This window comes from Myotis nattereri, assembly GCF_964212035.1.
Source record: "Myotis nattereri genome assembly, chromosome: 6".
NCBI lineage: Eukaryota > Metazoa > Chordata > Mammalia > Chiroptera > Vespertilionidae > Myotis > Myotis nattereri.
Genome location: NC_138081.1, coordinates 61,100,496 through 61,116,601, shown reverse-complemented (window position 1 = coordinate 61,116,601; position 16,106 = coordinate 61,100,496). Strand labels below are relative to the sequence as shown.

General features: G+C 37.9%; 1 protein-coding gene across 2 annotated transcripts in view; it reads left to right on the top strand.

The window, feature by feature from the left end:
• Positions 1-16,106, top strand: part of PDSS2 (decaprenyl diphosphate synthase subunit 2) — a 227,210-nt gene that overhangs the window by 174,779 nt on the left and 36,325 nt on the right. For both annotated transcript variants that reach the window (XM_081093840.1, XM_081093841.1), the window contains exons 5-6: positions 6,179-6,352; positions 8,235-8,366. In XM_081093840.1, coding sequence (XP_080949966.1) covers positions 6,179-6,352; positions 8,235-8,366 — 306 coding nt within the window. The remainder of the gene's footprint in view (positions 1-6,178; positions 6,353-8,234; positions 8,367-16,106) is intronic.

Genomic DNA, 16,106 nt, shown 5'->3' with positions numbered 1-16,106 from the left:
AGACCCTCGATGTTATGATAAAGAACCAACTAGAAATTAAGCATACACGGACTGAAATAACGAATACTATACAGACTCCCAACAGCAGACCAGAGGAGCGCAAGAATCAAGGCAAAGATTTGAAATGCGAAGAAGCAAAAAACACCGAACCGGAAAAGCAAAATGAAAAAAGAATCCGAAAATACAAAGATAGTGTAAGGAGCCTCTGGGACAGCTTCAAGCGTACCAACATCAGAATTATAGGGGTGCCAGAAGATGAGAGAGACCAAGATATTGAAAACCTATTTGAAGAAATAATGACAGAAAACTTCCCCTACCTGGTGAAAGAAATAGACTTACAGGTCCAGGAAGTGCAGAGAACCCCAAACAAAAGGAATCCAAAGAGGACCACACCAAGACACATCATCATTAAAATGCCAAGAGCAAAAGACAAAGAGAGAATCTTAAAAGCAGCAAGAGAAAGAAACTCAGTTACCTACAAGGGAATACCCATACAACTGTCAGCTGATTTCTCAACAGAAACTTTGCAGGCCAGAAGGGAGTGGCAAGAAATATTCAAAGTGATGAATACCAAGAACCTACAACCAAGATTACTTTATCCAGCAAAGCTATCATTCAGAACCGAAGGTCAGATAAAGAGCTTCACAGATAAGGAAAAGCTAAAGGAGTTCATCACCACCAAACCAGGATTATATGAAATGCCGAAGGATATCCTTTAAGAAGAGGAAGAAGAAGAAAAAGGTAAAGATACAAATTATGAACAACAAACATGCATCTATCAACAAGTGAATCTAAGAATCAAGTGAATAAATAATCTGGTGATCATAATAGAATCAGGGACATAGAAAGGGAATGGACTGACTATTCTTGGGGGGGTGGAAAGGGGTGTGGGAGATGCAGGAAGAGACTGGACAAAAATCATGCACCTATGGATGAGGACAGTGGGTGGGGAGTGAGGGCAGAGGGTGGGGCGGGAACTGGGAGGAGGGGAGTTATGGGGGGAAAAAAGAGGAACAAATGTAATAATCTGAACAATAAAGATTTAATTAAAAATAAAAAAAATAATATAGTGTTATAAAATTAAAACACGCATGCAATTGGTTCCAGCAAGAGCGTTATATGTATCATAAATGTGCAAGTCAACATTTATTTTTAAGTTGCCAGTGCCTGTCATATGTACCGGCCGGGAGGTTGGTCAGATGGATGGACTGTTGGCCACTTAGCCTTTTATATGTATAGAAGATAGATTGATTTCAGAGAGGAAGGGAGAGGGAGAGAGAGATAGAAACATCAATGATGAGAGAGAATCATTGATTGGCTGCCTCCTGCACGCCCCCTACTGAGGATCGAGCCCGAAACCCAGGCATGTGCCCTTGATCAGAGTCAAACCTGGGACCCTTCAGTCCACAGGCCGACTCTCTATCCACTGAGCCAAACCAGCTAGGGCTATTTTTCCCTTTTTTCTGTGACCATGAACTAGACCAGTGGTTCTCAACCTTCCTAATGCCGTGACCCTTTAATACAGTTCCTCATGTTGTGGTGACCCCCCAACCATAAAATTGTTTTCATTGCTACTTCATAACTGTAATTTTGCTACTGTTATGAATCGTAATGTAAATATCTGATATGCAGGATGTATTTTCATTGTTACAAATTGAACATAATTAAAGCATAGTGATTAATCACAAAACAATATGTAATTATACATGTGTTTTCCGATAGTTTTAGGTGACCCCTGTGAAAGGATCGTTCAACCCCCAAAGGGGTCACGACCCACAGGTTGAGAACCGCTGAACTAGAACTTTAATTAATCCCAAGCAGCCACTTTTATAAACACACTTTGTTGTCATGTGAATAGGTGTGTACAAATGTACTACTAATGTTTAAAAAGCAACTCAAAGTACACATCCCCCAGACATCTCAGTAGCAGAACAGCATTTTATATGTGAGCAAAACCCCCGGTGCCACTGTCTCCGGCAAACATTGTCTTGCAAGCTTCAGGGTTTTTTTCCTGTGTGTTTTTGACCCAGCTTTATTTGAGCAAAAAGATCATGTGACAGTGAATAAGAGACCTATATTTTTAAAATTAATGTACTTCTATCTGATAGTCATTTGATAGGTATGTTGGCATACATTTACCTTTCTGGAAAAAAAAGAATTCCATCAAAAATAAATATTCACTGAATGTATCTTCCTTTAATAAATAATAAATCTTCAGTAAAAAGTGCACATATGTAAGTTGATGCTGTGAGTATATCTAAATCTCATTTACCCTGACTGCATTCATTCATTTCATACCAATTCTATATATCTTCTGTCTGAAAATACTGATTTGGATGTGGTTATCAAACCAGTTTCTCGGTATTTTACAATTGAAAATGAATGGAGGGACTGTTACATTTTTAACCAAGTTCATAATAAGTAATAATTTAATGTTCAGGAAATAAAATCTCTGATTAACTTAGAAACAGAATTATTGACTTATTGTCTGATTAACTTATGGTAGCAGATTTCAAGAGACTATAAACTAATTGTTTCTTTGTTATCTGGATTTTCTAAGTTTTTTTCAATGATCGTGTATTGCATAATTGAAAATGTAGAAATGATGAATAATAAAATGTCTTCATTATAATAAGAAAAATATAATGAACAAAACTAATCTTTGATCATTGGATATCCTGTAAGAATAATTCTGAAATAGAACTGTTGGCGGCAAAATGGCACCAGAATGTTACTGGAGATTGGAACTTGGTTCAGCAACTTCATTTGAGTTCTGGCTAAGAAAGAATTGAGAGCCAAGACTCAAACTATAAAAAAATAGAAAAAGAAAAAAGTTTACTTAGAAAGTCACAGAGGTAGAAGAAGTGAGCCATAGGGAAAAAATGGGCTCAGGAAACAAGTTACAGAGGCAAAAGAAGGGCCCTTGGAGCTTAGGAGAAAGAGAGAGGCAAGGAAAAGGTTCTTAGGGGAAATGGTGATGAAAGGCATGTGTGTGTTCCATACTAGCCACATAGGGTTCTTCCTCTTAAAGGCTTTTATCTACTCAAAAGGCGAGTGTTTCAGGGGAAGATCTCAATGGACAATTCATCAGCTTTCTAGGACATGGTCTCCACTGATTGGTTGGCACTAGGGCAGGTCATTAGTCATCTCAGCTGGTCCTTATGTCAGACATGGCATCGCTTGCCCTGTTTTGCTGCTTTTCTGGGCCTGGAGCTGAAATACAACTGAAACCTAGATATTATCCCTAGGGGTTAATGCTTACGAGTGGTTGTGCTAGGGCCCACATGAGAGTGGCATGAGGCCACTCTTCGGCCCCTTGTTCCTCCTCAAAGGGGGTCTACCACAAGGCTAGTGACATGCGGGGGGAGGGGAGGAGGTCAGAGGCAGGTCCAAACTGCATGACCCACGATATGAAAGGTCAGGGGTCTAGGTCTGAACCAAATGACCAGCAATATGTTAGGAAACAAAAGATGACCCTGGAGGTGTGGTCCTGGTTTTCCCATTTTTGCCTGTTGCTAGGCATGCGAGGCTTTCTGCCCTGGTGACCTTCTGTACCTGGCCCATTGTCCTTGCTCTGCTCATGCCTGTCTGCCTACCACGGAACTATATTGATTCATCAATATATTTATATCCACATATATACAAAGATATAGGGATATATACAAGCCATTTCTGAACTGTGAGCTTCTTGAGGACAGTCTATTTAAAATCGTCATATCTATATTGCTTCACAGAGAACCTGACCTATAATAGAACCTAAATAAATGTTTGTTGTATGATTAAAGTTGGGTAGTATACAAACCACAAAAAGTTCATTAAGAGCTGCATAAATTTTTTAAATGTTAAACACTTGAAGCCAAAAAATGTAAAATTATACTCATTACCTTTTTTCTTTTTGAACAACTTTATTGAGATATATTTGACATCATAAAATTAACCCATTTTAACCATAAAATTTAATGATTTTTAGTTACTTTATTGAGTTGTATAATTATCACCATAAATCAGTTTTAGGACATTGTCAAACATGCCCCTTAAGGTCCTTCATGGCCATTTCTAGTTCCCACCCCAGCCTATGCAACCACTAATCTACAATTCAAATAAATGGAATGTACAACATGTGGTTTCCTGTGGCTGGCTCCTTTCACTTAGCTTAAATTTTTAATGTATGTTTTTATTGATTTCAGAGAGGAAGGGAGAGGGAGAAAGAGATAGAAACATAAATGATGAGAGAGAACCATCAATTGGCTGCCTCCTGTACAACCACTACTGAGGTTGAGCCCACAACCTGGGCATGTGCCCTGACCGGGAATCAAACCAAGGACCTCTTGGTTCATGGGTTGAGGCTCAATCACTGAGCCACGCTGGCTGGGCATTAATGGTTCCTTTTAAAGTTTACTCATTATTTTTTATTTTGTCCTCAAATAATGGTGAAAGGAGGATTATGGTATGGGTGGCCAGAAGTAAAATGTTTCAGTTAATTAATCCTTGTCCATTAATTCCAGTTAAAGGTTCCAAAGAAACACCATACAATAAACACTGTTTTATATATTTACTTCACCGTTCTTGTCCTCAGAGCGCTCACTGCACAGAGCAGAGCTGTCCAATAGGCTAGCCACTAGCTCCTCCACCTGTTAAGTACTTGAAATGTGGCTAGTGATGTGCTGTAAGTATGAAATACACACTAGTTTCAAAAACTTAGTATAAAAAATGTAATTATTTCATTTATAATTTTATATTGAGTATATTAGAAATAATATTTTTGGGATTGGGATAAATAAAATATGGGATTAAGATTAATTTCACCTCTTTTTTCACTTGTTTAATGTAGCTCCTAGCAAATTTTAAATTGCACATGTGGCTTACATTATTTTTTTTTAATATATATTTTTTTAATATATTTTTTTTAATTTTTTTTTTTTTAACAGAGAGGAAGGGAGAGGGATAGAGAGCCAGAAACATCAATGAGAGAGAAACATTGATCAGCTGCCTCCTGCACATTCCCTACTGGGGATGTGCCCGCAACCGAGGTACATGCCCTTGACGAGAATAGAACCTGGGACCCTCTATCCACTGAGCAAAACCGGTTCTGGCTACATTATATTTTTATTGGATATCACTGGTCTAGAGTCTGTAAGTGTTTGTATACTCACAGATACTGTAATGATTTTCATAATTTAAAAAGGATGAAATTAAACTGCAGTTATATCCTCTATTCTGTTGTTTCTTCTTATGGGAATAAAGTGTGATGAATAATCTAATTATACTAGTAAATTATGATGGGTTGCCTCCTCTCTGATTTCTCTATTTAACTGTTTACAAAAGATTGTAGTTCCTTCCTTATGCCTTTGACATTTTCATATAAGTTAAAGGAAATAGGATTCTTGTATTTTAGAATATTAGCACTTAAGAACTGATTTGAATATAGAAGGGAGTTAGAGGTCCAATTATCTAATTTTGCTTTATTCTGAAAATATATTTTAACAGAAGTCCCTTATCTAAAGATAAAATTTGCTTCATCATTTTTTTTTTTTTCATTTCCCCCCCTTACCCTAAAAAGGGCAGTTCTCATCCTAGTCAGTTTGGTTTCATGGATAGAGCATTGGAAGGGTCCTGGACTGCAGGCTCAATCCCCAGTGCGGGGCGTGCAGGAGGCAGTTGATCAGGGATTCTCTCTCACCATTACTGTTTCTATCCCTCACTCCCTCTCCCTTCCTCTCGGAAATCAGTTAAAAAATAAAAATAAGCCGAACCAGTTTGGCTCAGTGGATAGAGCATCGGCCTGCGGACTGAAGGGTCCCAGGTTCGATTCCAGTCAAGGGCATGTATCTTGGTTGCAGGCACATCCCCAGTGGGGGGCATGCAGGAGGCAGCTGATCGATCTCTCTCATCGATGTTTCTAACTCTCTATCCCTCTCCCTTCTTCTCTGTGGAAAATCAATAAAATATATTTAAAAAAATAAAAATAAAAATAAAGAATATGGGCCCTTTATTTTTTTAAAAGGCAGTTCTCACCCCCTTAGCTCTCTTTAGGTAGGTTCAGCACCTCTTAGTTCTGTCTTGTGGCAATAGCATGAGTATTTTGAATAGTTTATATCTTAACTTTTAGTCTTTAAAAACTGAAACAATTCGGTTACTCCCAACACCTTTTTGTCTTGGTTTTTGTTGCATTTTTTAGGAAGATTCTATCACAAATGACATTGGAATATCGACTTGGAAGGAGCAGACTTTTCTCTCCCATGGTGCCTTATTAGCAAAGAGCTGCCAAGCTGCAATGGAATTAGCAAAGCATGATGCTGAGGTTCAGGATATGGCATTTCAGTATGGGAAGCACATGGCCATGAGTCATAAGGTATTTGCACACCCTTTCTCCTTCTTGGTGCTTAAAGCGCTAAAATGAGACATCAGAACTTTTTGGCCATTTGGTAAGCTTTTTTTCAAAAAATGTTTATTGTGTGTTTAAAACCTATCAGTCATAGACAGTGATTGTTATATAAACAGTGTGATTGGTGAATACTGTGTAATTTTGACAGAAAGCTGCAGCTTACTTTAACCATATTTGTGATATTTGTCTTTTCTTACCACCTGAAAGGGTTCTTGAAAGAACTCTAGCAATTATTAAATTACATGTAATGTTGCTATTTATAGAATAGAATATTTTCATTTTTGTTACAGTTCCCTTTTAGTTCCTTATGTAAAACAAATTATGGAAAATTAATGAAATTTGGAAATATACTGAATAAAATTAAAAGCTTTACTTCTAATAACTGATTCTTTTGAATGGGCGTAGTAAAATATAAAATGTCCTAAGATTAGCTGTTGCATTGTTTCCTCTATGGATATATAATTGTAAAATTGTATTTAATATATTTATACCTTAAGTGTTGCTTAAATAGCTTATAAGAAGGGGGAAATACCTATATATATAAAAGGCTAATATGCTAAATGTCTGACCCCCCAATTGGTTGCTATGACATGCGCTGACCACCAGGGAGCAGACACCTAACACAGGAGCTGCCCTGATGCGCACTGGCACCACAGACCTGGCGCCCACAAAGCAACACTTGGCTTCCCCTAAGCGGGACACAGGCCCTGCCACCACCCCGAGCAACAGCCCACCAAATCGCAGCCAACACTGCCGAGACCCCATGGCGCAAAGTGCGGCCCACAGCCCAGCTACATCACGTAGCAACTCCCGGCTTCCTCTCCCTAGCCACGACTAGCTTCCTTGCAGTTTCTTCAGCCCAGGAACACAACTTGCTTTATAGCCAGGTGCAAACATTTCACACTTTAACCAAATGTCTGTGAAGCGTTTTCCCATGCCTCATCTCATTTGATCCTCACAGAAGTCCTGGAGCAGGTAGTTAGGAGACTCGGTGGAATCCTATTTTCTTTACATTAGCCAGAAAACAGAGATTTAGTAAGTCAAGAAACTTGACCCAACTGAAAAGAAGTAAGAAATGGTGGACCCTGAAAATGACTTCAGGTTTTGTCACTGCGCAGAATATAGTCAAGCACTGCTGCAATTAAATATTTGCCCTGTTCTCCCTGCATGACCTACAATAATAATCTGCTTCATGTTGATATTTACGGCTGTGTTGCTAACAATTACCTGAAAGAGAAGTTGGGGTGCTTCATTGGGCTGGAAAAAGTTTAGCTACATCAGAAAGCAGGTCTAATTAAGCAAGTTTATTCTACATATATATAAAAGACTAAGTTGACTCACACATGTGCAATACATACAAAGCTCTCACTGGCGCCAATTGCACGCGTGTGTTTTGACCTGTCATTGTCGATCGTGAATTTGGTTGACACTTCTATTATAGAGAAAGGGCGAATAGTGATATTAAAATATTTCTTCTAATTAATTCCCTTTGCACCGGGCCACTAATATTAGTATAAATGTAATATGTCCAGATAATTTTTTACGTATTTTATTAAATCTTAGGTTAGTTCATTAAGCAATTATATTTATTAAGTGTTTTTGTAAATCCTGACCTTGAACTTAAAGTAAAATAAAGGTTTCTGCTAAATAAAAAAGGGATATGTTAAGGAAAAATTATTTTAAAGATTATTGTTAATCATATAAACTGGTTTTGGCTTACTAAAGTATACCTAAAACCTGCATTTCTTAAACTTTATTTTTCACTATATTACCTAGTACTTTCTGTATATGACTAAGACATACCAGTGTATATGCATTTCACTCATTTAACTCTTTTCACTACTTCTAGATAAATTCTGATCTCCAGCCTTTTATTAAAGAAAAGACCAGTGACTCCACGACATTTAATCTGAACTCAGCTCCTGTAGTCTTACATCAGGAGATTCTTGGAAGAGATTTGTGGATTAAACAGATTGGCGAGGTAAATGAAAGTACTCCTATATTAGGTTCCAGTAGAATTAGCTGATTTTAGAACATAATTCATATTTTATGATAATCTAAGACAGTGGTTCTCAACCTTCCTAATGCCGCGACCCTTTAATATACTTCCTCATGCTGTGGTGACCCCCAATTTCATTGTTACAAATTGAACATAATTAAAGCATAGTGATTAATCACAAAAACAATATGTAATTATATATGTGTTTTCCGATGGTCTTAGGCGACCCCTGTGAAAGGGTCGTTCGACCCCCAAAGGGTCGCGACCCACAGATTGAGAACCACTGATCTAAGACATCAGCCATATAGATCAGCCATATATAAGAACTTATTCATATAACAGGTAAAATTCTTACTTTGTAATCTACATTTTAAGAGGTAAAATGTTACTTACAAGTTAGAAACTGCAATACTATGTTTGTTATTATCTGAGTGTTTAGAATACTGAAACATAAAACTAGTGTGTATGGTGAATGCTAATTAACTCAGATGATTTTTTTTTTCCTAAAGACTTTCAAAAATCGGGCTATGGTAATAGCACTACCCTTTAACTGACAGCAATTTTCCATCTGCAAACTCTAGCACAAGCTGCAGAATTCCAGGAGGTCCGTCTGTCAGCTCATTGGGTTATTTTAAAACAAACTTGGACCCTGAATATTCAAGTTCTCAGGCATTATCATAGGGGGGGAAAGCATGGTTAAATGGGAAGGGTAAAGGGGCTTAAGCTGGCTAATTTTCCCACTTTGGGGGCGGGGAAGTTGTGGGTGACGAAAGGAAACTTTTTTGGTTCTTGTTTAATCCAGAAACCCTGATTCAAAAGTTATTGCCCTTTTACCTAAAGCTTCATGGAATTTATGTAGCTTCATGGTTCTGATTGATTGGGTTAACCTGAGAATGACACAGGGAAGGAACCAGGCACAGCTGAGGGGGTAGCTACGATGCTTAAAGCAGAGGGTTCCTAAGTGATACCTGCATTCAGAAAGATGAGATGTTTGCTCTCCTCTCCCTCCTCCCCTATTGGCTCTCAAAATGCTATCAGCCACCTTAAAATCCCTTATTCACCAGGTAGGAAACAATAGGATTCCTTTCTGGGGAAACTGTCAAGCTCAGGCAATAAGACCTGCAGATGTGAACGATTGAGGCCCCTCAGTAAACAAGCCATGTCCTTGCAGCCCTCCAACAGGGAGGCCCACCAGTTGACAAACCCCACAGTATCCAAGTGCAGCACCACAGGTACTAGAGGACCACTGGGCATTTGAGTGAAACCTCTGCCATAAAAGAATGAGGCAAGGCTCTTCCTTTCCGATCCGTCATCTGAGGTGGAATGGCAGATTTTCATGAACGTCCTTACAGGGAAGACCATCTCTCTCAAAGCTGAACCCTTGGATACAATAAAAAAATGTTAAGGCCTAGATCAGGGTGGGCAACCTTTTGTGAGTGCGTGCCAAAACCAGCAAAATCTCTGACTCAAAATTCTTCTGCGTGCCAACCCTAATTTTTTGAGAACCTACTTGATATCTCTTAAGGTGTATGTATGTGAAGAACCTTGAAGAAATAATAAAATTCATTCGAGCAACAAAAACACAGTATATGATGATGAAAAATACATTTATTTTTTTAATGTATACATGTACACTGGTAGTCCGACAGAAAACTTTATGACTCCGTTTGATACTATCAGTGGAACTTTTGCTGCTGCATCACTGATGATAGAGATTTTACATCAGGTTTATATTTCGTGACCTTCAGAGATATGCACGAGCTATTACTTTCATCCGTCAGGCTACTCCTATTACGAGACTTAACAAAATTCATCACTGAGAACAAAGATTCACAAGCGTATGTGGATGAAACCAAAACACTGGTCGGATCTAGGAAGGCAGTCTGGAGAGTTAAGGCAGAGGCATAGAAATTGCTCTTCCCCTCTCTCGTCAATCCATGTCTGTGGTCTTTAAGATAACTTGTTATGTAAAATTATTTATTTATCTAAGATGCACCTACACTGAATTTATCTGAAAAATAAAAAAGTCCATATTAAGAAAATAATAGTAAATGGAAGATTATAAGAGAGGGTTTCGCGTGCCAGCAAAAGTTACTGGCATGCCATGTTTGGCACGCGTGCCAGGGGTTACCCACCCCTGGCCTAAATCCAGGATAAGGAAGGAATTCCTCCTGATCAGCAAAGACTGATCTTTGTTGGCAAGCAACTGGCAGATGGACATACTTTGTCTATGACTATGACGTTCAAAAGGAGTCCTCTCTTCATCTTGTGTTGAGACTTCGTGGTGGTGCCAAGAAAAGGGAGAAGTCTTACACCACTCCCAAGAAGAATAAGCATAAGAGAAAGAAGGTTAAGCTGGCTGTCCTGAAATACTATAACGTGGATGAGAATGGCAAAATCAGTCGCCCTCACAGGAATGGCCTTCAGATGAATGTGGTGCTGGAGTTTTTATGGCCAGTCAATTTGACAGATGGTATTGTGGCAAATGTTGTCTGATCTATTACTTCAACAAATCAGAAGACAAGTAATTGTATATGGGTTAATAAAAGACATGAACTAAGATTAATAAAAGAAAAGAATGAATCAAAAACAAACTGATAAAAAGAGGTAACTTAGAAGAAAAGAAACTGTTAAAAAAATGACATTTTCAAAAGTACTGTAGTCAGTATACTCAGGAGATATTAAATCCATAAAATAAGAGCAGGTTATATATTTTAAAAATGACAATCCAAGAATGAGAAATCAGCCCTGGCTGGTTTGGCTCAGTGGATAGAGCGTCGGCCTGAGGACTGAAGGGTCCCGGGTTTGATTCCCATCAAGGGCTTGTACCTTGGTTGCGGGCACATCCCCAGTAGGGGGTGTGCAGGAGGCAGCTGATCGATATTTCTCTCTCGTCGATGTTTCTAACTCTCTATCCCTCTCCCTTCCTCTGTAAAAAATCAATAAAATATATATATATATATTAAAAATAAATAAATAAAATGGATAAGACTAACTGTGGTGCCTAGGGCAGCACATTCAGGTAATACAATTATAAAAAAAAAGAAAAAAATGAGAAATCAGAATTACAAAATAAAAAATATAAAGCAGAATATTTTTAAATAGAAAATATAAATGAGAAAATCTCCCAGAAATTTGAATGAAAAGATAATAGAAAATAGAAAAGTTAAGAAAATTGGAGGACCAATTTAAAAGATTCTCTATGTATTATGAATCCCAAAAAGAGAATACTGAAAATGCAGACAAAAAAAATTAATGAATTTTTTAAAAGAAAAGAAAATTTCTAAAAATTGAAGGACCTCAGTCTCCAAATTGAACTGGTGCCCTAAATAATGAATTTTAAAAGACCCATGCCAAATCACATCATTATCAGATTTTGAAACAATGGGAATAAAGAAGATATCCTAATACTTATAGAAAGAAAAAGAAAATCCTACCTGCAAAGGATCAAGAATCAGTTGGTTAGAGCATTGTTCCAATACACCAAGGTTATGGGTTTGATTCCCACTCAGGGCACTTTTTAAAAAATAATAATAGTAATCCGAATGGCCATGGAGACACTGAAAGCTTCAAGACAATGGAGTTTACTTCAGTATTCAAAGATAAAATTATTTCCAACTTAGAATTTTATGCCAGTCATGTTGCCAATGTGACATTAAATAAAGACAACTTAAAACAGATAAGCAAGATCTCAAAAAAACTTACCTTCCAAGCATCTTTTTTCAGGGAGTAGGTGACGTATTTCTATCAAGGCAAGAAGTAACCAAGAAAAAGAAAGTCATGGACTTTAGGAAGTAGGGGATCAGACCTAGGTGTGAGGCAGTGGGAAATCCTAGGACAAAATGAAGGAAAGAATAATAAGCCAACAGTGTTGCCAATAATAAGAGCACTTACCATGTGCCAAGAACTGTTCTAATGAGAAATCAGAGGCACAGAGGGATTAACTACCCTGTGCACAGTCACACAGGTAGCACATGGTGGAGCCAGGATTCAAGCCCTTGTAGCCTAGCTCCAGGGCCCATGTCCTTAGAGTAACATGCTACACTGTTTCTAATTCAAGCAAGTCCTGGGCTGATGGCTATGCCTCCAGTCTGCATTGGAACAAGAGGACAGAGACCTCCAGGAGAACTATCTCTAAGGGAAAAATGGGACTGATGATTGCCTAATGTCCTTGACCATATAGAGAATTTGGGGACAAATTAATGATAGGCACAGAAAAGTAAGGGTTCCTGTTACTTTTACTGCAAACACAAAATTTGCCCCAAAACTTAGCTACTTCAAATAATGATTTTATTGTGTTCATGGATTCTCTGGGTCAGGAGTTTGGACAGTGCATCGAGGGGGTGACTGCTCTGTGATTTCTGGGGCCTCTGCTGGAAAGACCCAGTGGCTAGAAGTGACTCAGTAATGCTGGGGCCTGGGATTGTTTGGAGGCTCCACTCTCACCTGGCACCTGGGCTGGGCTGTCAAGAAACCAGGCTGCTGACCAACCAGAGTGCTCACACATGGCCTCTCCATTTATTTTGGCTTTCTCACAGCCCGACAGCAACAGAGTAGTCCAACTGTTTACCTGTCTGATGAGAACTCCAAATGCAAGTGTTCCAGCTGCACCATGTCTTAGGATTAAGCCTCCCAAGTCCCACAGTCACTTCCACGGTCTCCTGTCAATTCAAGGGGAGGGTTGTTGATCTCACCTATCAAATGGGAAGAGTTTCCAAGAATTTGGGGCCCACATTTTAAAAGAGCCACACTGAACATGGATAAAATGATGTAGTTATTAGCTATAATAAAAAAAATTGCCAAAACCGGTTTGGCTCAGTGGATAGAGCTTCGGCCTGCGGACTGAAAGGTCCCAGGTTCGATTCCGGTCAGGGGCATGTACCTGGGTTGCGGGCACATCCCCAGTAGGAGATGCGCAGGAGGCAGCTGATCGATGTTTCTCTCTCATCGATGTTTCTAACTCTCTATCTCTCTCCCTTCCTCTCTGTAAAAAATCAATAAAAAATATTTAAAAAAAAAAATTAATGGGTAAGAAAGGAAATGTAATAGTTCTCTACATGGCCTAAAAAATATTTATATAGCAAAAATTACAAATATCAAATATTGATTTAAAGCAAAAATGTCATCAATGCAAGGAAGTGAAGGAAAAAATGTATTTTGGTCATGTAAGAAATGTAGGGGGTGGGGGTAGCTGGGGGGGAAAAGGAGACTTATGACAGCCAGTTGGCCTGGAGGTCAAATCCCCCTCCACCCCCCCCCCCCCCGTGTTACCTACAACAATCAAGGCTTAACTACAACAAGACGGCACACAAAGACCGCTAGGGGGTGCACCAAGAAAGCATAAAAAATGCGGAGACAAACAGGACAGAAATGGAGGAAGGCAAAATGCTGGATATAGAGCTCAAAACCACACTTTTAAGGACTCTCAAGAACTATCTAGAAGCTGCTGATAAATTTAGTAAGACCCTCGAAAAGACTGGTGAGACCGCCGATAAATTTAGTAAGGCCCTCGAAAAGACAGGTGAGACCGCTGATAAATATAGTGAGATCCTCAAGAAATCTAATGAGACCCTCGATGTTGTGATAAAGGACCAACTAGAAATTAAGCATACACTGACTGAAATAACGAATACTATACAGACTCCCAACAGCAGACCAGAGGAGCGCAAGAATCAAGGCAAAGATTTGAAATGCGAAGAAGCAAAAAACACCGAACCGGAAAAGCAAAATGAAAAAAGAATCCGAAAATACAAAGATAGTGTAAGGAGCCTCTGGGACAGCTTCAAGCATACCAACATCAGAATTATAGGGGTGCCAGAAGATGAGAGAGACCAAGATATTGAAAAACTATTTGAAGAAATAATGACAGAAAACTTCCCCTACCTGGTGAAAGAAATAGACTTACAAGTCCAAGAAGCACAGAGAACCCCAAACAAAAGGAATCCAAAGAGGACCACACCAAGACACATCATCATTAAAATGCCAAGAGCAAAAGACAAAGAGAGAATCTTAAAAGCAGCAAGAGAAAGAAACTCAGTTACCTACAAGGGAATACCCATACAACTGTCAGCTGATTTCTCAACAGAAACTTTGCAGGCCAGAAGGGAGTGGCAAGAAATATTCAAAGTGATGAATGCCAAGAACCTACAACCAAGATTACTTTATCCAGCAAAGCTATCATTCAGAATTGAAGGTCAGATAAAGAGCTTCACAGATAAGGAAAAGCTTCATCACCACCAAACCAGTATTATATGAAATGCTGAAAGGTGTCCTTTAAGAACAAATTATGAACAACAAATATGCATCTATCAACAAGTGAATCTAAGAATTAAGTGAATAAACAATCTGATGAAGAGGAAAAAAAAGGAGACTTATGTAATACTTTAAACAATAAAGAATTTTTTAAAAAGAGAGAGATAAGATCATTTTCCTTAAAATTCAGGTACCCCTTACCTCTTCCTAAATTGTTCATGTAAATTATTTACAAAGTGGGATTGCTTTGAGCTTGGCTGGGAATTGTTTAAATAAAAGGTGGATTTCTCAAAAAGAAAAAAGAAAAGAAATGTGATTATTTTTTTCATGGTAGGATCAATAGATAGTGTCTAAAATTTAATCAAGGAGGGACAATATTTGAAGATTAACAGCAAAAGAAACAAAGAGAGGGACACAGGACAGAGAGAATCTGGAGAGTGCTAGGAGTTTTATTAAAAGTCTTATACTATTTGACTTTTTAAATAATATACATATATTTGGTTTTATTTTAAAACTTTTATTTTAAAATGTTATATACTTTATTACAGTGATTTTACTTCTAGTCATCTATACCGGGGGAAAAATATCAGAGATTGGGCAAAGACTTACGTATTAAAATATAGTAAAATACTAATTCTAAAAGGAAGAACATGAAAATTGATGCATTTCAATATAGAAAAATGTTAAATGAAGTATCATACAATTGGGATATCACATGGCTATTGAATATTGTATTACTAGGGTATATTTGTGTGTTTTTTGACAGCTGAACTGAAAATATATATACAGATGGTGTTAGTAGCTCTAATTGAGTTACATTAGAATACATTACAGATTTATATTTTGGTTGAAAAAGTACAGCTAAATATGTTCGATGAAAGTTACCAACTCTCCCTACCAATTATTCATATATATACATATACATGTAAGAGTAGCATAGATATGAATTTTAAAGGAACTTCACAGAAAAGGAACATATTTAACTCTTAGTTTCTTTGTAAGCATGCTAAATTGTCAATGTAGACAACATGAGAGTCCAGGATTTCCTAAACAGCTAGTGAAATATTCCCACACCAGTATCCCCAACTTGATTTAAATTCAAAGGGATATCCTTTCCAAATCATCTGTGTTTAGCCACTGACTTCAGGCTCTTCTCCTTATATCTGCATGTCTGAGTCATGAACAGGGTCTCTGATGAGAGAGGATGCATTCATCTGAAGCAAATAAATGTTAGTTTCTGTCATTCAAGTGGCAACATTCTTCAGATTGAAGATGCCTAACAAGTTTATTTCAATATTCTAAATTATAATATTCATATTTATATAAAGCTCTATAAGAGAATGATCTGGCACTGTGAATGAGTTAGGGAACACAATTTACATAACACTTGAGAGAGACATTCTATCCTAAATCTCAAGGAGGTTTCATATTAATTCTCAAACTAGTCCTTTCTAATGCTCTTTTCCAATT